Source organism: Vespa crabro, chromosome 7 (assembly GCF_910589235.1).
Source record: "Vespa crabro chromosome 7, iyVesCrab1.2, whole genome shotgun sequence".
Taxonomy (NCBI): domain Eukaryota; kingdom Metazoa; phylum Arthropoda; class Insecta; order Hymenoptera; family Vespidae; genus Vespa; species Vespa crabro.
In genome coordinates, this window is record NC_060961.1 from 2,130,652 (window position 1) to 2,154,687 (window position 24,036).

General features: G+C 35.1%; 1 protein-coding gene across 5 annotated transcripts in view; it reads right to left on the bottom strand.

Moving 5' to 3' along the window:
* LOC124425776 (tyrosine-protein phosphatase 99A) overlaps positions 1-24,036 on the bottom strand; it is a 339,523-nt gene that overhangs the window by 191,746 nt on the left and 123,741 nt on the right. For all 5 annotated transcript variants that reach the window (XM_046966640.1, XM_046966641.1, XM_046966643.1 and 2 more), the window contains one exon: positions 19,097-19,426. In XM_046966640.1, coding sequence (XP_046822596.1) covers positions 19,097-19,426 — 330 coding nt within the window. The remainder of the gene's footprint in view (positions 1-19,096; positions 19,427-24,036) is intronic.

Here is a 24,036-nt window from a genome sequence, read left to right on the forward strand (position 1 = left end):
GTTCGTGAATATTATCTTCGTATCAAAGGTTTCATAAATTTCTCTATTACAAGCTCGTTACGTGCATGTAAAAAGTATGCAATATCGTATGGAAATGGTAGAAATCGCGTTCGGAGGGAAAAAATGCACAGCGGTTGAAATTATTCATGAAATATGAAAGAGAGAGAAAAAGAGACAAACAGAGAGATAGAAAGAGAGTGAAAGAGAGAGAAAGAGAGAGAGAGAGAGAGAGAGAGAGAGAGAGATAGATAGAGAGAAAGAGAAAAACAGCGGGAGAGAGAGAGGAGGGGAACGTGCGTCATATTTGCAATATTCCGGAATTATCGTCGACGTACGACGTAATGCACGTTACGCGCCTGTACGCTTTTACCATTTAACCGCAAGCATAGTTATTGCCGCGGTTAATCGCGGTAAAGTACGGCGCGATTGTTCTCACCGAACGAGCGAAGAGTGGAACCGAGATAGCGAACATAATCGGATGTTGTTGGTTCATCGTGAATGATTTTGTTCTACTATGGGATATTTTATTGGTACTGACTACAAAAATAATAAACGCAATAATAATGATAATAAATTTTACGGTTGTTTCGTAAAAAAGAAAAAAAAAAATATTTAAATAGAAGAAAAGTGAGTTTTAAAAATATCATAAGTCCTTAATGGACTACGATAATGATCACGTACTAATGTCCATTTGTTCGCTATAATAATTTTTTTCTTTATCATATCGTAAAATATTTAATTAACAAATGGCAGAAATAATGATAAAATTGTTGAATAGTTTTTCTTTTTCTTTTCTTTTTTCTCTTTAGAAAAAGAAATTTAAATGTAAATAAGGTCTCTATTAAAAACTCGTCAATCTGTTTTGAAAGATGATGATAGAAATAAAGAAAAATGGCATATACATTTCTACCATTTAACGGGCTTCGTATCTCTCATAATCACACGGGCATGCATAATAAACGGGCTAACTGAAGGCTTCTCGTTCTCGAAAGGATGCGCTATACTGGATGAAGTGGGATTCATTGGGAAAGGGAGGACATGGAAATTCAAGAGAAAGAGGGAGAGAAGAATAAATAGAAGAACGGTATGAAATAGGGAGAAGGAGAAAGAAAGAGAGAGAGAGAGAGAGAGAGAGAGAAGTTAAGCGAGCAAGTAGAATATAAAAATATATGGTTAAGAAGGAGACAAAAATCCCCGTCTCTCCCCTATCTTTTTCTTCTATTTCTTCTTCCAATAAAGATATTCGAGAATTTCAGACGATTCGACGCCGCTGAAGGAGATATAAAAAAAGAATTGTAGATGGTATGATGAAAATCTAAAATGAGAAGCGATAGAAAGAAAAAAAAGAGAAAGAGAAAGAGAGAGAAAGAGAGAGAGAGAGAGTGAGAGAGTCACAGTCCGGATATCCAAGTTAATCATACTCTTTTATTAGAGTAATTTGAGGATCTAATTATTATATGGAAATTTCCTTATTCCCGCGGTGGCCCTTGGTACAATTTTTCCTTTACAAGTTCCGAACTACCCTCGGGCCAATCCACTCCACCACTGTGATAGTCCGAAAGAGTGAGAGGAAGAGAGAGAGAGAGAGAGAGAGATAGAGAGAGAAATAGAGAGAGAGAGAAAGAGAGATAGAGAGAGAAGCAAAGGAATACCTACCTACTAACGTCGACGTCGACCGTATCCACTCCCTTCACGTAGAATGCTTTAAAAGTTCACTGCCGTCAGAACTTTTGTCTTTCGTCCGCAAAATTAACTCCGAACGTTGCTTGGCCTCACGATCGTCTACCCTTTCCAACCTTCCAACCACGTTCCAACCCTACTACGAATATCGTCCCCTTTCGACCACCTTATACAAGCTAACGTCGTTCTAGCATTTAAGGTGATGGTCATTTGACTCTTTATTTCGATAAGGTAAGTCAGAAAAGTCGACGTAATTATATATATATATATATTCCTTTCCTCTAATTCTTATTCTTTTTAAAGGATCTTCATTTTCCCTTTTTTTCTTGACTACACGACAAAACTTGAATCCCTCTTTGTCTAACAGACACGTGTTGGAAAGTTCGCTTATTATACTTTCGCCAATATTATTCGTAAGAAGTAGCGGCATACTTTGTTGTTACAGTCTACAACTAATATAATTTACTAAACTTTCCACTCCCTCTTCTTTTCCTCTCTATCTCTCTCTATCTCTCTTTCTCTCTCTCTCTCTCTCTCTCTCTCTCTCTCTCTCTCTCTCTCTCTCTCTCTCTCTCTCTGAAGAACTAACGACGACCTTCGACCTTCGAATTCTTCTATTCGTTGAAAGCGTGCCGACATAAAATAAAAGGGAGATATAATCGTTTGAAACGTTTTCGAGAGTCGATTGAAAAAAACGAAAAAGTTCGGACGAAAAAGAAAAGCGAATCAGGCTTTTGGTTAAGAAAATATATAGGTATATCGTATGCCACTTCGAGAAACGAAGAAGCTATTCTACTTTTTTTCATAAGAAACTAATTTGATAATGGAAAAGGTTGGTAAGATCCCGAATTTCTCGAAGTACTTTCACTTGAAATAAGAAGCCCCCTTTACTACTCGCTAAGAAATTATATCTTTCTAGATAGCGGTATATATATATATATATATATATATATATATATATATATATATATATATAGAGAGAGAGAGAGAGAGAGAGAGAGAAAGACAGAATGAGATACTCGCTACTTTTTCCAGATTCGTCTGAATTTCATTTATCAACCAGTGGTCCATCCTGACGTTTCTTTTTTCTTGCTCATTCATAAACGTTATAAATACATACAAACCCATAAAATATCTTCCAAATAAAGAAACAGAGATATAGAATAATCGTATACATATAAATTTAAAAATCGTATACAGTTATTCTCTCTATATATGTGTACATCATACATAGATAATTTGATTTTCACACTTTCACAAATCCCGGAATAGCGTATCTCGATAAATTTTTGATTTCTTATATAGATATACTTTCACATAAAAAGACAATATCATCGTATAAATCATTCTAAAAGTATTATATGTATATTTATAAATTTACTATTCCAATCGATCTATCTCTATTTCAATGCCATCTCGTTTAAAAATTTTCAGTGATAATTGAACAGTAAAAATATTATCTACGATATCTTTTGATCGTTCAAATTCGATCGTTCGTACTCGTCGATTAATCTTCTCTTGATTGTCTCGCATTCATGTATATCTCCATTAAAAAAAAAAAAAAAAAAAAAAAGAGAGAGAGAGAGAGAAAGAGGAAAAAAAAAAGAAAAAAAAAACGAAAAAGATAGAAAGAATCGATAGGATGCGCTCGAACGAGCAAACGAGTAGGTGCGATCGTAGGTAGGCTTATGATCAAACCCGCGAGAACCGATCGTGTGTGGGCGTGATCCGTGGTAGACGTAGCAAGCAAGGTTAGAGAAACGTTGCGGAGATGGTTGAGAGATAGAGAGGTTGAGGCGGTTGGTCCATCGGGGCCCTGCTAGGTATCCACCGGAGGATGAGATTTGCAGCAGCGTGCAGCGGTTCAGTTGACGTGATGCGTTGCATTATTCATTTCTACCCTGGTAACGTGGAACCACCAACCGTATTCCTACTCACCCTACTAGCACCACCGCCATCACCACCACATCGACGTAACACCCTTGACGCATTCTACGTTCTACCTAGAACCTGGCCAATTCTGACAGAAGCTTTCGAGTATAGTAACATTACCAATACCGCCAAGTCAACCGTATCCAAACTTTAACGGATCATGTGTCATATATAACGTTAGCTTTCACTTGTAGTAGAAAAATTACAATATTCGATACATCAGATTTATTTATTATTACAGTTCGAAATTATTATAACGCTCGAGTAATGTTCTATCGGAAAGATATAGATCAATCATTTAAATGTATGACATACGTATTGTTGAAATTTTTGTTTTACGAAACGAAGGGAAAAAAAGGAAACAAAGAAAGAAAAAAAAAAAAAAAAAGAAAAAAAGAGAAAGAAAGAAAGAAAACAACATGATATATTCACACACGATATTCTTCATGATGCTTGTCATAACACGACCACTATTGAGAGAGATTTATTTGCGAACTTTTTTTATGAACCACACGATTGACACCTTGTCGAAGAAATCAATATCATCATAATATTGTATAATCGGTCTCAATCTCTTTTATTGAGCTGTGACGTTTGATATCCATCAAATTTTTCACAATTTGACCAAAGCATATTACATTTAAAATTAAAGTTTATCAGGTTACCGTACGTAGCATATACTCGGTTAGGAAATTGTCGTCGAGGTAGAAAAGCAGTGTCGTAAAGTTTGTACGACTCCGCGGGCCGTCATTGTGATAAGGAAGATTTAAGGGTGGCTTTAGACGGGGCGATCTCGATGATGTATGCGCGCCAGCGTGATAACATTAATTTCAGAATTTACAAGACACATCGCTGGCCGAAGTTGCCGGAAGTACTGCATTATATCTCTAACGCACAAAGCTGTCCAAGATGCGTTCGCAACTTGGCTCTTCGTGATTTTTATCAATGAAAATGTTGTGACAAATGTGTTCACGTCCATAAAAAAATTCATTCCTGTTTTTCTCTTTTTTTTTTGTTTTTACTTTTTTTTTTTGTTTTGTTTTGTTCCTTTCCCTCTTTATTCTTTTCTTTCTTTGTTTTGCTTTTACGTGGACGACGGTGACGACTTCGTAAAGGAAAAAAAAAAAAAAAAGAAAAAAAAAACAATTATTCATTAACTTATCTCACAAATATTTTGACATTCTAATTTTCAAATGTATAAAATTCTAATGAATAATGATTTAATATAATTCTTAATGTGCTATTCACGGCTATTCAAGTATATACGACCTAAGAAAAATGTACCAAGCGTAAATCCATCTCGAATCTATGGTGATTCATGGGAAATGGAGGAAGGGAGATGATTAAACGGACGTCCCTTTAATTACGCCGTCCCAGACGTTGCATGAGCTGTGGTCGTAATATAAGGCCTTAATGTAGACTAATCGCTCTTCTACTGAAATCAAGGCGATAATTACGAAAATGGTGTAAAAATGTTTCCGACGCTTTCGTGACGTAACGCATCCCTTCATTTAATATCGTACTCTTTCCTTCTTCTCGTTCTTCTTTTTAAATTTGCTTAACCGTTCTCATTGAACGTTTAATTACAATGTGTTTGAACATTTATATTCATTAAAGATTCATATCGAAATATACAATATTTTAGATGCTTCGATAATCAACTTGACTATAGTTTTATTTTCATTCGTTATTTTGAAATAATAATATCGTCGCAATGAAAATTTATTGCAACCATATAATCCCCTAAGGTTTTCTTTCTTGCACGGAACTTCCAGCATAAAACGAAGAAATGTCCAAGAAGTTAAACGGTCACATGCTAATTTTTCATAAGCCTTACGTTATGGTACCCTTGGGAGAAATGAGATGACGAATACCTAATACTAAAATACTTTTTATTCGGAAAAGAAAGAAAAAGAAGAGAGAAAAAAAAAAGAAAAAAATGGATGTCTTTGCATATCCGAAACGAGGCAGAAGCATGTAAAAGAAAAGCTTAGATATTTCTTAACGAGTACAAGCAAATTATCCGTAGATCTTATGTCGTAAATGAAAAGGAAATAAAGGTGGAAGTTAAGGTAGAAAGAAAGAAAGAAAAAAAAAAAAAAAAGAAAAGAAAAAAGAAAAAAGGAAAGAAAAAGAAAAGAAAAAAAAAGAAAAAGAAATTTAACACGCAACACGTTTTCACGCTAATAATCATCGATCCGAGCTTGCATCATTTTAATATCATAGATAGGGACAATACTTCGATCATCATCTTTATTCATTTAACATGGAATATAAAGATTTAAAATAGATTTCCCGATACGAAGAAAATATTTCGTTCATAAACTCGTGATACATTTTTCAAAGTAAAATTTAAGCCATCGTCGAAAGTACACACACACACACATATATATATATATATATAAGTGTGAATGTGTGTGTGTGTGTGTCTATCTGTGTGTACATATGTACGTTCTCGTAGTACAAACAAATCTTTTCCCCGTCGATTCAATTTTCCGTATATTCATCCCGAATGGTTTGCAGTTGTCCGAAAGAACGGACAACGTCACTTATCGAATCAGTACCGATATCCACGATCCCAAATCTAAAGCTTCGTTCGTACGTACGTACATATTCCCGATATTGTCGAATTCGAAGCATTCTATTCCCCGAACCATCTATCGGGTGACTACGAAATTGCTTTCGTGACTTAGAGATTCGACCAGATATTACACTTTACCTACGTAGAATATCCACTACTTTACATATCTATACGTATATATATATATATATATATATATATATATATATATGTATATATATATATATATATAATATATAGTTACATCGAGAGAAGCGAAATTTCTCTTGGAAAGACTAGCCCCTCTCATACACCGTGGCTTTCAGTCGAAATTGCTACAGTCTAATTCACTCACTCACTCTCTCTCACTCTCTCTCACTCTCTCTCTCTCTCTCTCTCTCTATCTCTCCCTCGTAGGCGTCCAGTTCGCTAATTTTCCACCGGCGAGAATTTGTTTAAACGTGAACTTCCTAATTCGAGTCTCTTCGCAAATTTCAACCGTCCATCTCTAAATTTAATATTCTCGCGATATATAATCGTCACTATATATAATTTCGTCGGTGTTTTTATTATTATCAAATCAAATGAATAAAAGTTAAAATAGATTTTAAATATTTTAAGAAAAAGTGAAAAAGGTGTTTGAGGATAGGGGAAAAGAGAAAAAGGAAATAAATAAAGATAAGAGGAATTGTTTCAACAAATAATTAAAAAGTTGTAAAGAATTTCATCGGTACGAATAAAACTAGAATTTTATGAATTGAGAAACTTATAACGTTAATGCGAAAGCGACTGATTGGCGGTGAATATCATTTTAATAATAATGTCCTTGGGTGGGATTGGTCAGAGAAAACTTGGAAAATGCTTACCATCGGAGATAATCACGGTTCGTTATCCAGTTCACCATAAGTTCTCGGACCGTTGCAAATGGAAATTAATTTATGAAAGAGCAGTTTACTTCGTATACCCGACTACTAAGTAGAAACGAAATCTAATGGTAAAGTTTGACCAACTTGTGCCGTCTGTATCTATCTATCTATCTATCTTTTTCTTTCTTTTCCATAATGCTTCTTCAGAAGTCAGAAATTTAAATAGATAACAATACCAACGTTCTCGTTCGTTTTTCCGTTCGTATTGGTATCCAGGAGAAATTGTAAATTCACGTAGAAATTTTTTGAAAGAAGAACAGAAAAATAGAAAAAGCGAGAGAGAGAGAGAGAGAGAGAGAGAGAGAGAGAGAAAGAGAATAGAATGAGCGTTTGTGGGTAGATAGAGAAACATGAAAAGAAATTGATATCTCCAGGGTAAAGGCTGCTTGCACTATTCCGTGAAATACACATCGAAATGATATCCCAATGGAAAACGAGAATCGACGGATCGCATTAGTTTATACTGAAATATTATCGTCTCTCGAGGATACATCGTGTGTCTTAGTTTGATTCGTTACAAATTTTCAATGTCGAAAAGAGAGATAAAAGCTTAAGCCGAGAATAAAAAAAAAAAAGAGTGAGAGAGAGAGAGAGAGAGAGAGAGAATATTTCCAGGTGAAAAAAATAAATTGAATTTAAGTCACGTTAATATTCAATGTTATAATGTTTTCGCTCTATTTGTTATAATTCGATAATGGTAAAATGGATAAACTCGGTGAGCGCTTCACCGTTAGATTTTAGTCGCCTACTTACAAGTTTAGGGCATAAAACGTAACGAGAATATAGATCAAAGCGTTATACAGAACGTTAAAACTTCCGAGAGCGGTATGTAAGGGAACTCTTCGCTTGCAAAACTCATGGATGCAAAGAACATGTGTGTATATATGTATATATATATATATATATATATATATATATATATATTCGATTTCTAAGCAAGCCTTGTGTTTTAGAAATGTACGGACGTAAGTGCTTACTTACATACGTGTCTCGTGACCGAGGTAAGTCTCATTAAAAATCAGATGCGCGATAAACGCAATAAACTACGATTATCGGCCTCGTAAAATTGTTATTCTTCTTTCTCCGCTTATGACTTGACTTCCTTAGCCTAAGGGCCGAACACATATATATATATATATATATATATATACTTACATAAATATATACATACGTACATATATACGACCTCTTTTCGCATTAATGACGTTTGCTTCGAGTCAGAGGCGTGGAAAACGTAAAACGATACATATAAAGTAAAGTAATCATAAATTTATTACATTTACATATTAATTATATAATTATTATTGGTATAAATATCTTTCGTAAGAATGAAATTGTAAAAATCGAAAATTGAATGATCTTCTAATTTATTTATTTTTTTCTCTCTCTCTCTCTCTCTCTCTCTCTCATGAAAAAGCAGAGATTACAACAAAAAGAGATATCAATAAAAACTATAAGAAATATGTTCCATTGGAAATAAATAAATCTTTCGAAGTATCATATCCCGTAGAATTTTATGGATGAGCTATGAATGAAATACTGTTTTGCAATAGTAAAGTAAACATTCCATTTACATGTGAACTCATTTTAATATCTTGTATCGTGAAGGAAATTGAACCTTAGAAACCTTCGTTTCTTTTCTTTTCAAAAATCGACAAGTAATATCAAAGCTTTCTTTATCCTTTAAATTATTCTTTACACTTATGTAAAGATTGTAATAATTTTCTAAACAATCTTAATTTAATCAATTTATTTAACAACAAAGAATATAATTTATTCCCATCAAATTATTCTTGTAACTTAGGTAAAAACTATAATCATATTCTAAATAATCTTAATATAATTCATTAAAATTATAAAATTCTTATAGACATGATTCAACATTTTATTAAAGTATTTAATATAATATATTATTTTTCTTCGATATCTTCTTAATTTTCGATTTAACAGACGAAAACTTATCGACAGTGTGGTATATCAAAAGTACTCAAATGTTAAATCGTTCCTTTTATTCACCAACTAGCACGTGAGTCGTTGCAGTTTGTCTCACGAAATTAACCAACCTTCTCTAAGTTCTCCCTTTTCTCTTCATTCTAACCGACAACACCTTAAAACTGATTCCGAGTCTACCCTTCAAGACGATTGCCAAGCTAATCGTTCTCTAATGGCGGCGATTAAACCACCACCACCGGTAAAATTGCATTGAGTTTCCTTCATGCTTACGTTTGATCACGTTAACGAATCTTACATCTTTCGGAAATAACCATAAAATGGGACACAACTATAGTCTTTTATTACGAATTTTTCTACTATGTCATTATAGTTCACTTAAGGTTGGACATTGTTCGATCGGTTCATATAAAATCAAGGAAGAATTATTAGTTCTAGTAAGACATTAGATCAAATTGTAAAATTGTATTAAATTGAATACTACTGTATTAATGCGAAGAAATTCAAATTACTGTATAACTGTTCTATTTTCACGAAAGCTAAAATTGAAAAAGAGAGAGAGAGAGAGAGAGAGAGAAAAGAGAGAAAAAAAAAATTTTTTAATTTTAGTTAATTAAATAAATAATAAATTTCATGTCAGCAGAAGAAGAAAGAATCGTGTGTGTCAGAAAAAATTTCAAATTTAGACTAAAATTTGAGTTTAGATTAGAAAATTGAAACAAAAGTTGAATCAATATCTGACCCACATAACCAACTTGGATTTTATCGAATTGAAAGACATTATTTTTAATTGCCTCAAGACCTCAAAATCGGAACGGATCGGTGCATGCCAGAAATCATAAATATTTTCTTACTGGCTCTATTCCAAAATGCGCTATGTAAATAGCCTCAATCTTGGCAATGCACCGCGATGTAATATTCAGATTAGGCTGTAAAAGCGCTTTAACCTTCGAAACATAAGGAACGCACGACTTCCTGGTTACTCAAAGATTATAATTAATTACATTCACTCAGTGCTTGTTTTCTTTTTTTTTTTTTGTCGTTTGTTGTAGTTCTTGTCCTTCTTCTTTTCTCTTTTTTTTTTTTCTTTTCTCTTTAATTTTTAATAAAGTAGACAAGAGAGTGCATGCTACTCGTCGTAATATCACAGACAAGATAACGTGTTTTTTTTTTGTTCAGCATGCATGAACGTTGAAGTTGAAAGTTTCGCGTTTAAAAGTATATTTCCCAAACGTGCGATGAATCAAGTTGGAAGACACGCTTCTCCGATGGACACGCGATCCTCTTTAGCTTTTCCTCTCGTTTTTCATCATTCTCGCACGTTCGAGGTAAACTTTCTAAGGTCTAAGGTGATTTAAGATTTTCACGCTTAGAATTGCACGGGTCACTAGCTTTATTTTCTCTTTCTTTTTCTCTCCTTTCTTTTCTTTGTCTCTCTCTCTCTCTCTCTCTCTTTTTTTATTTCTCACTTTCTCTCTCTCTCTCTCTCTCTCTTTGTGTTTCTTTATCGTATCTATTTTAGTTCGAGACAAAATCTCGCGCTTGTTTCGTCTCTTACGCGCTCGTAAGAACGAAATCTCTCGGGCAACGAGATAGGAACTCGGCGAATTGCGAGTGACTTCCTCTATGCTAGCTTCCCACATAGACCATGAATGTTCTCCTTGTCCCTGATTCCATTTTCTTCGGCCAGTTTTCGTGACTCTATCTAACTGTATGTGTTTGTATTTATATGTAAGAAAAGGTGCAAAACTATAAAGATAAAGACGGAGGAAAAAGAGAGAGAGAGAGAGAGAGAGAGAGAGAGAGAGAGAGATGTATGAGTATAAATCGAATTGTGCCATCTGGTACATGCTCCTTTTCGAGAGAAACAGATTCAATTGGTACTCGGAAACGTCGATCGAAATATTATCTCGTTTCGTTCTAAACTCGACGTAAATTACTAAATCGACTTTTCTCTTCTATTCGAAATACTAATAACATTTTATTAGTCTTTCTTATCTTATTCCTTCAACTTTACCAAACTATATTTTTTTTTCTTTGACCTTACTGTAGTACAGTTTGACAACGTGCACGTTTAAAAAATGTTAGTTAAAAGCTATGAGAGAACGAGAGAAATAAAAGGAAAAAGGTGGGAAAAGAAAACTCGAACTTACAAGAAGAACTACATATATTCTACGGTTAGGAAAGGTTCCAACGGGACGTGATAAATGTCTCGGCACTTTCGTTGCCCCTGAATGGTCCGCCTGGAATTCACACGGTGAGAATTTATGTTAAATTAATTAAACCCTAATTTCGTACCATTCAAAGGCATTCACGGTATTTATGACGGTCATCGATACTACGAAGTTTGCAACGACCTATCGTACCTTTTCTCCCTTCAACTTTGAGTATCTTTTTCTCCTTTCCTTTCCTTCTATCAATTTATCCTCTCTCTTTCTCTCTCTCCCTTTCTATCTATCTATCTATCTATCTATCCCTCTCTCTCTATCTCTCTCTCTCTCTCTCTCTCTCTCTCTCGCTCTTTACGACAGTTTGGCACGACCAAGAGATTGAATTATCAATGTGAAACCAAGTGGTTTCTTCGAACGTTCACGAAATTATCTAACTTGAACGTATGGATATTATACGATACCCAACGACCGAAGAAAAATGTTCTTTTGGTTGGAAAACATAGTATCGCATGAAAGGGACCATGAGTATAAAACCGATTGTATTACGATAATAGTTAATTTTGTCGAATAACCAGAGTATTTTTTTAATCAAAGTCGACTCGATTTATTACGATAAATGTCAACTTGCTACTTGATTAAAATCATTTCTTCGTAATAATTAATCGTATTCATTTTATATCCAATACCGATCTAATCAATTTACGTACTAATGGAGATTAGTGATACTCTCTTGTCGTTACTCGCGTGGCCGATTTCTGGAATTACGATAGAAAATGAAATAGATAGATAGATAGATAGATAAATAGATAGATAGATAGATAGATAGATAGATAGATAGATAAATAGAGAGAGAGAGAGAGAGAGAGAGAGAGAGAGAGAATTACATTAATTGGACAAAATTGATTAGCTTCATAAATACAATACGTAAGTAAGTTTATAAATGGATAAAACAAAGAAGCAATGCTTTTAACAGAGACATCAATTGTCGTAATAAAATAAATTTCACAAAATATAGTGAAATAAAAGAGAATAAGAAGGATAAATAGATTTGATCTTTATATCACTTTACATTTTCATCCGTTCTAACTTTTTAGTTCAAGACATTTTGAAGGTAAAACTATGGTTAAGGATTAAAGAGTAAAATAGAAGATAGAAGTCAGAACACGCCGAATTCCCGGCCATTTGGATAAAAAGTAGAAGAGTCACGATTCGCCGATGCCAAACGAAATCGTGCAACTAAAGAAAACGAGTGCGAGAAAGAGAGATCAAGAGAGAGAGAGAGAGAGAGAGAGAGAGAGAGAGAGAGAGAGAGAGAGGGAGAGAGAGAAGCATTTGGTAGATCGTCTGGTCGACAATAGCGCGACGAAAGCGGTATAGTAATTTCAGAGGAGAAAAATTTTATTCGCTCGAATGAATGAAAGAGAGAGAGAGAGAAAGAGAAAGAGAGAGAGAGAGAGAGAGAGAGAGAATCTTCTTCGACCCTTCCCATTTCGTTTCCAGACTCTCTTGTCGTTCCAGAACTCGACCTATTTACATCGACTTGTCGTGCCTGGTACACCTCGTACATAGAAACGAAATAAGATGGTGACTTTATTTATAGAATGAAATCGTGACATTTAACATTCGCTAAAAGACATATTATAGATAAAATTTGCGTGTATTATTTTCGAGCCTAAAATATATGATTTAATTTTTACATTATATAATAAATATTATCATACGTCTAACATCATATCTTTATCATAATATTAATAATTATAATTTAAATATATAAAAGATTCAATGTTCAATATAATTATTGAAAGTTCAAATATTTCAATCAAATCCATTGGAAATTAAATAGAACATACAGAGACTTTTATCTTTATCAACAAATTTTCTCTCAGAAGTAAAACTCATTTTTCCCTATTTTTACTTTCTCTCTTTACTCTTCCCCTCTCTCTCTCTCTCTCTCATTCTCTCTTTCTCTGTCTGGACTTCTATTGGTTTTCCTCGTGGTATGTGTGCAAGTAGGAAGGGCGAAGCGCTCTACTTAGCTTGCAACCGACGCTGAGAATCGTTTTCGTTGGGTATACCTCGGTTTACAACGTCGAGGCTCCTTCCCTTCCGAAATCCGCCGTACGCCAGGGTATTCCTGACAGCCTTTCTCATTTACTCTAATTATATACCGTGAGTCATGTTCGTCGTTGCAGCATGCAGACGAGTACAGTAACAAAGAGAGAGAGAGAGAGAGAGAGAGAGAGAGAGAGAGAGAGAGGGAGAGAGTGATAGAGAGTGATCGAGAGAGAGAGAGAGAGAGAGAGAGAGAGAAAGAGAAAGAGAGTGAGAGAGAGAGAGGGATGGAGAAGAGTAGAGAGAGAAGGGAAATAGGATACGGAAGAAGAGAAGGAGGAGTAGGTGGAGGAGGAGAAAGAGAAGCAAGCGCGGAGGAGGAGTATGAGGTAGTATAGATATATCTGCGTACGTAAACGGCACCACAGAATATATACTTATATACAGAGGCTGGTATAGCAGTTAGGTAACGCATCACGTCCTTCGCTTCTCTCTACTAAGCAGTAAGAATACACCATTAATTTAAGATCCTAAAGGCTTCGTAGCTCGACGGCACTAATTATTCGCTCTGACGTAATACGCTGAGAGAATAAGAGAGATCGAGGGAGAGAGGGAGTGTGAGAGTGGGAGAGATAGTGAATAAAAGAGAGAGAGAGAGAGGGCAATCGATTGGTACAACCAAATATCATCGTTTGATCCTTCACATTTTCCTTTCTCAAAGTTAACGACTTGTATGGAAATTTCAAAGAGTTTTTGCCCCTTTCTCTCTCTCTCTCTCTCTCTCTCTCTCTTCAACGTTACATATTCACCATTGAAAAAGAGAAAATTAGATGAAAGAGGTAGATACCAGACTATTGCTATGTTCCTCGTGACGATCTATTATTCAGGTAACGTGTATCTACATGGATTCCGATAACGAAAGCCGATAATGACGTGGAATCGATAAACAATATCGTGGTTAGGAGGCTCGGTGATACAAACGAACCGATATCTGCATCTAGTGCTGTTTGATTTACAGAAGATCGGGAGAATGCTGATAGATACCGAGACGAAGGAATAATCGTGGCTCGTTAGAAGACACCTGATATTTCGTTTCTAACGATATTCTACTTCTTCTCGGTCCATTTTTTTCTTTTCCTTTTTTTCGTTTTTTCTTCATTTCTTTCTTTCTCTCGTTTGTTGCGATCGCGTAAAACAGATCGACTCCTTGTATATTTGGTCATGCATATGAATGAAACTGTTTTGCCGGGAGCGAAAAAAGAAAAAAGAAAAAAGAAACGAAACGAGAGGAAAAAGAAAAAGATCGAAGGAAAACGTAATAATAGGCAACGTTAAATGATTCGCGCTTATTCATACTCATGGAACCAGGAGACTTTCTGATTCGGGAAAATTTCAAATGATAATTTAAGCCTCGAACAAAAATGCATCTCTACGTTCTTTGTGCATTCTTTGAATCACGATGGTACACCTCGTGAAAAAAAAAAAAAAATACATTTTCCTATCTAGAAACTTTTCACTTTGTTCCATTCTTTAAACCTTATCTACTACTCTATCTCTCTATCTTATTCTTTCTATTATTTACTTTTCTGTAATGGTGTATCAACGAACGTATATAACACTGTTCCGTACTTCTGACGGAACTTCCATTTCATTTCTCTGGAGATGAATTTTTTAAACAGGCGTTAGAAATTCTAATGTGACATAATCGAAGAAGAAATATCATATACGTGAATATACGTTTTACTTTCAATGGGACACAAATTCTGTTTTATAGAAGGGGAATACTACGTCTGGTCGCAAGCATCATTCGACCATTCAATTCTATCTAATTCCGTTTTCATTCTATTCTTATCACCGGCGTTCCAACGTTCTTTCCAAAGACCTTTCTCCGAAGCAAAAGCTTCGAACGCGTTTCTCTGGAAAACGCAGTTATCTTCTTCCGTATGGATCCAGCTAGAAACTCCTCTCATGTACCATGCCGGACATGAAAAGAACGAAAGGAGATGGAGAATAATAAAAACTGGAAAAAGGCGCAACGAGGTGATGCGACAAAACCAGAAGCCATTGTCTAACATGCATCTCGGCTATGCGCATCACATGCATCTCTATCTCTACTTTTCCTATCCTTTTCTCACCGACATCCTTTTCGTTCTTCCATCTTTTCCCACGAGAAACGAAAGGCAAAGGACGAACGTCGACCACAAAGAACGCGTTGAATATCCTTTCTCGTATTTTCCCTATTAAAAATATGCAAAGCTTGTTTCCTTTGTTTGTACGAATGTGATGAGTTTGTTTGCGAAAAAGAAATGACAGGATATATTTTGGATTTCCTTTGAAAATTTTCATAATAAATTATTTATACCGTATCAATGAATAATGTCGTATATTCGCATTGCATTTATCTTGTATTCAAACTCTATAAGAATTGAAATATTTTATTTCAATAGAAACGATCGGATTCGTTCAGGGCAACCATAGCAGTAAATATAGTAGATAATACTTACATCTCAAATCTACATTTCCCAAAAGACGTTAAATACTTAATATTAAAATGCAGCACAGAATTTCATAATATTATTTTATTAAGTATAGAAATTTTCAACGATTATTTCTTTTCACGAATTTCTTTGGTCTAACATCGGAGATTAAATTCTTATCATCATCATTATCATCATCATTATCATCATTATCAACGTTATCATCATCATCATCGTTATCGTGCCATTAATATTTAATTTAAAGTAAGTATATATAATATGGATGGCGTGATTCGAGATGTTTCATTTTTACGGGCAAACGAGACGCGGAAGAGAACGAGAAAAGGAACACACAAAGAAGAAAAAAAAAAGAGGGGAAGAAATTTGATCTGCATAGTACGTTTCTCGGACCAAGACCAGTATGGACAGCCTCACAGGGAATTTTTCAGTCGGGAACCGAGATTTTTTGCGAACGGGGGAGATGAAAATAAGGAAAAACGCGATAGCCAATCTCGTTCGTCGGTACGTATTCCCGATAGACATCTGTATATGCTCTTTCCAGAGATTTCAGAAATATTCATTTTAATGGTTGATCTAACGCGGGTATTGGTTACCGCTGAAGCGCTACGTGTTCAGAATTCTTTGTGGGAAACACGTACGGGCAAAATACTCTTTCTCTCTTTCGCTCTCTCTCTCTCTCTCTCTCTCTCTCTCTCTCTCTCTGTCTCTCTGTCTGTCTGTCTCTCTCTCTCTCTCTCTCTCTCTCTGTCTCTATCTATCTATCGATCGATCTATCTATCTATCTATCTATCTATCTCTTTCTCTTTAAAAGATGTTGCCTGGGTGCTTTTATTCCTCACGTATATAACCTGCTGGATGTTACGATTAAAGTATCAAAAAAACTTAAACCCTTTTCGAATCTATAAATCTATAAAAGCTTTCGGTCGAAAAACTTTGCATCTACGATATTTCTCAAAGTTTTACCATTTCGACGAAAATAATGTCTTCCCAACGAATTTATAAATATCAATGATAAAAAATCCTTGATATATCTATCAATTTGTAATTACACGCTATAAGTTTTTATTCTAGAAATTCGATAAGTATAAGTGTGTGTGTGGGTGTGTGTGTATATGTGTTCATATATAGATATATAGATACTTGTATCTTAGTATGTGAGAAATAGTAAGTTTATAAGAACTATATAAGAAGATAAAAACGATTCTCCATCGATGTGAAATCGAGTTCACGTAGTATCGATAGGAAAATCCGAGAGAACTGGGAGAGTTCGTCGTGCATTTGGAGAAAGCATGAATAAGATGATTCGCTGGAAGGCATGGTAACCGTCGCATAATTTTACGTCGTTTCACTCAGAGATTCGAGAGATCCTTTCAATCGAATCGCGCAACGAATCGTGCATCGAATTTGAATCAACTACGACGTAACACGGATGAGAAATGACGCTAGAGATATCTGCTTTGCCTTTCGTTTTTTTCCCCTTTTTTTCTTTTTCCTCTCTCTCTCTCTCTCTCTCTCTCTCTCTCTTTCTCTTTATCTTTCTTTTCTTTTCTTAACTTTTCTTTTCTTTTTTTTATAGATTCGCAAAACGAGGCAAGCAAAGTTATGCCATAGAAGTTATGGTCTCGTACTCTCTCATGATTCCAATGTCTATGGGACGCCTCCAAGGAAAAGTTTGCTCTTGACGCGGTGAGTTACACGTGACGAATTCAAATCAGGCGTAAATACTTAAAGCAAACACTCCTACTGGGGGTAGAAACTGAGTTTTAAAATAAAGCATTAGAAGATCGTCGAGCACCGAGATAGTTAGGCGGGGTGGTACCACCCCATCCCTCCAATCCTTTCCTCTTTCTACCCTCATCCCCTCAATCCCCCCCCCCTTTCTCCTAAAAGTTCACCACAAAGTTTGTGTAAACTCGGAAACTTTCGGAGTGAACTAGCTCCCCGAACACAAATTGCAACCACAGTGAATGAATCAAAGAGTGACCATTACGCAATTCTGGGTATACAAAAAAAGGGAGAACTGATTTAGAAAATTATAGGAATGAGAAAGAAGAAACGAAGATGATCAAAGAGTGAATAAATAAAATCTAATAAAGTCGAGGAAGTAACGATTCATTTTTACTTATCATAAAGATAAGAGATTTTGTTGCTGTGCCGATATATTACGATGACAAAAAGTGACAAAAAAAAAAAAAAAGAAAAAAAAGGAAAAAGAAACGTTCTCACTTGTCGCATACCTGCTGGCTAAAAGCTATAAAAAGTGCACTAGAAAAGTTTTCATCATTTTTAACCACGCGAGAAGAACAGAAGAACTGCATTTGTACTTGGTAACGTCTATATTCTTCGAGAAGAAACACGAGAAGATTTTGTCAGAGAGAAAGAGAGAGAGAGAGAGAGAGAGAGAGAGTATGCAAGATGTATTACTACTGAACGAATCGATTTCGTTCAGAAATCGAAACGTGTTGACCGAGTTTGCTTCAACTTCGATGAGAGATATGATATGGTAATATCCATGGATAATTTAGGAAAATGTATAATTATCTCGACCGTTACGAAGACCATTTTCACATTCGAACGAGGAACGCAACCCCTCGCGGCAAGTTTATCCAATATCGTTGAAACAACGATATTGGGGTTACAAGAAGATCGCTACTGGTGTATAGTTGGAACGTACTTTGAGAAGGCCTGCAAATTGCCTTCGTTAGTAAAGAGGTACCCTTTGAAAGTCCCTATAGATCTACATGTAAGGTTTCCTAAATTTCCAGTTACTAAAAGCAATATCTGCTAACGCTACAATCACTATCTTTTCAAACTACCACTTGATTTCATAAGAAACAATGATAATCAATAAGACTTTATCTTTATTTAAAAAGAAAGAAAATGATTGTATAACATACGTTAATATATATCTAACATTTAACACATAGTTAGAAATAGATATAATATACATAGGGTTAAATATTGACGTATAGAGTTTGTTATTACAATATTCACCTACGTATGTATGTATATACATAACGTATACAAGAGAATAAGGACTTCTTCAAAAATAACAAAATCTTTGTTATTCGCTACTCGACGAGTATAAATTTAACATGTATACGTACTTATGTACATAGATTTAAACTCTCGTATTCTCTTTCATTCCCGTGTTTGAAAATCTATGAATATATAAAAAGTACGATATGAACATGAAACAACGTAGACAAAAATGAAAGAACGTTGTTTTTATAAAAGAAACTAAAAAAAAAAAAAAAAAGGAAAAAAAAAGAAAAAAAGAAAAAAAAAATACTAAAAAAGAAAAAGAAGAAGAAACAAATAACTCACCTTGAACGATGAGCTTAATGACGGCATCCGGTGTACTACGATTGTTTATTAGGCACTCGTACTTGGCCGAGTCCGGTGCTGTGACAGGATGAAATTGTAGAGCATAATTTTTCAAAGAGAGAGAGACTCTATTCTGATGAGTCCAAACATCGGTGCCCCTGTTGGCATGTTCGTGTTGCATCCCGTTAGCCTGCCACTCGAGTAACTGCATACCGTTGGCTCGCCACTCGAGCATATACACCAGAGAGTCTTCCGTCACTCCTGGACAATTCAACGTCACGTTCTTGCCGGCCTCGACGACGAGCTCCTCGACCAACGAATTCGTGTCATCTGAAACGAGACGAAGGTCGTTCCATTAATCCAAATAACTTTGTTTATTAATATTAACCGTATAACCCTTTGTCAGTCGCTAGAAATGTAACTATTCTCTGAGATCGTGAAATATCACGTATCTCAAACAAATTTACAAATATCTTTTTCTATACTTTCACCGTAATGTATGTATTTATGTATGTACGTATGTACGTATGTATGTATGTACGTATGTATATCAAGAAATCTAGAACTGTATTACAAGAGCAGAAAATTCTCATTTATTTAAAAAAAAAAGAAAAAGAAAAAAAAAAAAAAAATCTCCCCAAAACAAAAGGATAACTTCGCATAGGAAGAATATATATCTAACTGCATATGTGTATGTATACTGCAAACGTAACGATACCAAAAATATGAGAGAAACTATGAAATATGAAATGTATGAAAGAGAGAGATAGAGAGAGATAGAAAGAGATAGATAGAGAGAGAGAGAGAGACAGAGAGAGAGAGAAGCAAAAATGAGAAACAAATTCTAGTTGGTACGATCCAAGCGAATCCTGCCAGTACCATTACCCTCGACATCAAATAAAACGACCATGGATTCACAGCCGTACCATTTTACGCGATGTAACTCGTTGCGTTATTAGCTGTATGCTTGTAGCCGGATTAAAAACTACCTGGGATCATACTCTCGTATGCGTGCTTTCGCATTGATTACGAATGATTCCGTTTGGACGTATAAATATCACGACTGCTCTTCGAAGTTCCTATCCTTTCTTTTTTCTTTTTTTTTTTTTTTTTTTGCTTCTTTTTGTCCCCTTTCCATTTCTTTCTTTTTTTTGCTTCTTCTTTCCTTTTTCTTTCGTTTTTATTTATTATTGCCTGATATTTCCTACTTTTTCTTTTTTCGTTCCTTCATCTTTATCTTCACGCGAAAAGAAAATATTTCGGGATTAAAATGGGACTTTCTTTAAAGTCCATAATTTTTTCGTATCACGTAAAACAGTAAGTCCGGAGTGAGAGAAAAGGAAAAAAGAAAACCAAAAAAAAAAAAAAATAGAAAAAAGAAAAACGAAAAAAGAAGAAAGAAGAAGAAGAAGAAGAAGAAAAAGAAAAAGAAAAACAGGGAGAGAGAGAAAAAAAAAAGCTAACATACAGAGTACAAACTTAATTATCCCTTACCACAAATAAGACAACCAGTCCGATTCACGATCTTTCCTCTTATGGCAACGGTGCTATATAGTTATACCGCAAACTTCTCAAGTTTATTACATTCCGAGTAAATACTCGTCCTTCTGTTTTCACCTTACCAATCTCTTTCTTTCTTTCTTTCTCTCTCTCTCTCTCTCTCTCTCTCTCTCTCTCTCTGTCTGTCTCTTTCTTTTTTTTTCTTTATTTCTCAAGGACAGTTCAATAGAGCGCACACTCGTGATGCTAATCGTTGGTAAGTTTACGAGCAGTAGATAAGCAAACTAAGTATGTCCTCTGTGTGTTGCCTGCCACAGAAGATAAGTTCTTACCACCGATCATTCTATCTTTCTCTTTCTTTCATGAACACTTTTCGTGGAAAGAAGATAGATAAAGAAATGGAACAACGAAAACGTGTAACTTCAATTGCTCTTTGTATTCATTATAATGATCCCATTTTATTATCAAGATTTCATCTAAATTGTTAGAACACTTTGAACGGAGTTAAAATAATTTCTTTTCGAGAGATATAAAAAAAAAAAAGAATTTATATGTGCCTAAACGGAATTTAATTTAAAAATATTTTTTAATATAAAAGAAAAAAAACAAAAAAGAAAGAGAGAAGAAAAATAAAAAATGAGAAACGTATGAACGTATAAAAATGAAATTTCGGACTTAAATGTCAGTAATAAAATTCTTTAAATGATGATAAAATTTTTGCCCTTTTTTCATGTATGACGCTCAGAACAGATACGAACTTTATCGGTCAATTATCGAGAAATCAAACTATCCAAAGTGAAAGGTCAACGGAGAGCTTTGCCCTGTTAAGTGTTACGGTATTAAATTTCCGGAGCAACGCGATCGTTGCAAGTATTCGAAGCACGCGTACGTACTCATACGTGCATAAAGTGCGAGTTTGGTGCAGCCAGCCATATCTCGATACCGCACTTTCTCTCCCAGAGGTGTCGATCCACCTCTGCAACTCTTCGTCTCTCTCCACCAATCCAAACTTTGCATCTGGCGCGTGCACATTCGTAAAAAAAAAAAAAAAAATAAACAAAAAAAAAAAGAAAAAAAAGAAATAACAATATCCCTCTCTCTCTCTCCCTCCCTCCCTCTCTCTCTCTCTCTCTATCTCTCTATCTCTCTATCTCTCTCCTTTTTTCTTTTGTTGTTAGTGATTTTTTTTTTTCGTTGTTTTTTATTAATAAAATGAAGAGAGACTGAATAATAATTGAACACACGAAAATTTTTATTTTAAAAATAAATTGTTTGCGAGCTAACGCGAGGAGAATAAATTATTAAATAAGAAAAAAAAAAGAAAAAAAATCATTGCACGACGTCAACATTAAAAGTATTACCAAAATAGTCTGAAAAAAAAAGAAAGGAAAAAAGAAAAATACAAAATTCACTCATAATCCTTTTGACTATAAAACGGATTCCTCGGGATTGGAGCAAGATATAAGTATGAACTATGAGGTCATTCAAAATACACTCACGAGAAGGCTGACAAGTGAATAATGAGGCTTCATGAACTCGCTGGCGGATTATACGGAGCGGAGAGTTGCCTCCAAGGTCCGTGTAAATATCGTAAAAGGAAGTTTCTCATCCGGAGATTTGCCATTTTAAGAACATTGCTGTTTAATATCCCAACCAAAAAACTATTCTTACATTACGAGATGAAATTTTAATCTTACCGTATTTAAAAGCAAATTACTTTCCTAAAATCAAAATAAAAATCTAAAGATTTATATATAGAAGATATATAAATGGTATGGAAGGTGAAAAAAGGTGAAAAGGGAAAAGAAAAAAAAAAGAAAGAAAGAAAAAAAAAAAGAAAAAAAAAAGGAAAAATAAAAAGAACAGAGAAAAAAAGAATTAGAAGAATAAGCGAAAGAATAATAGAAAATCTTTTTCTTTTTCCCGTGAGAACATGTCACGTCCTCTTTGAACAAGAGAGAGAGAGAGAGAGAGAGAGAGAGAGAGAGAGAGAGAGAGAGAGAGAAGAAGAAAGAGGGAAAGAGAGAAGATGGGCAGCCTAAACTTTCTGTCACCCTTCTCATCTACTCTTTGGTCATAGAAGTCCATTTCGCGCGCAGGTTAACATAATGTAAAAACTTTTCCGGCAGTTGATAACGCCCGCTGCCATTCTGCCAGCACGTTCGTGACAACGAAATATACGGGACCCTTCGTACCAAGTTCGATCGTTCGAACTTCCTTCCGAACATACGTTACTACGAAAGCGAATTAATGCGATTCCTCCGATTTACGATTCCATTTTATTTTTTGTTTTTTTGTTTTTTTGTTTTTCCTTTTATTTCTTTGAATCTTACGGCAAAGGTCTAATGCACAAAAGAAAAGAAAAAGAGTGAGAAATAGATAGAGATAGAGAGAGAGAGAGAGAGAGAGAGAGAGAGAGAGAGAGAGATAAAAGAAAATCGAGCCTAAGTCATACGTCATTCTTATTATTGTCAAGTTATTACTTTCTTTAATAATAAAAATTTTATTCGGCCACGAGTACAAATTCTATCTATCATAATTAACCTAACGGTGTAATAGCCCATGCGGTTAACTTCACTGTTATGAGTCTAATAATGTTTAATAGTCTTCAGGTATGGAAGAAAGGTGGAAGAGAAGGGACGAATGAGAAACCTTGGGTGAAACGAGAGAACGTTAACAATCCTGACGAATATTTACGACGTCTGTCTGAAGTCTCGTGAACAACGATGTATCTGTCTTTCCTCGTGTCTTCCGTGCCTTCTCCGTATCCATTTTCCTTTTCTCTTTCTCTTTCTCTCTCTCTCACACACACACAGACACTCTCTCTCTCTCTCTCTCTCTCTCTCTCTCTCTCTCTCTCTCTCTTCTACTTCCTCTTCCTCTTTCTCTTTCTCTTTCTCTTCCTCTCATTGCTAGAGTTCTACCTTAATTACTCGTCACAAAGTGGCAGCCACGCTACTTCCATTCCTTCGAGTTAAAAGTAGAAGAGCTACTCGAATCGAGCAGAGTCCTCGAAATCAGCTTTAATACCGTAGGAACATTACGAAGCTTACGAGAGCTTCTTAAAGCCGACGAAAGAGGAGTTTCCAACAGCCTGATACAGTTTCTTTCAACGAATCCACCGAAGGAACTTCTATTACCTTGATCTCTGTTTTGCAGTTTTTATGGAATATGGATTTTGAAGAATAAGAAAGAAAGAAATAGAGAGAGAGAGAGAGAGAGTGCTTTTGCAGTATTATCAGAAAGAATACTGGAAGAGAGTGGTTAAAAAATATTAAAACAAATCTTTCGATTCTTGTCTGCCTCTTTCTTTCTCACTCTCTCTCTCACTCTCTCTCTCACTCTCTCTCTCTCTCTCTCTCTCTCTCTCTCTCTTTCTTCGTCATTTTTTTTTCCTCGTCATCGTTTATTTATAAAATAAACGATGGACACGAAGATGA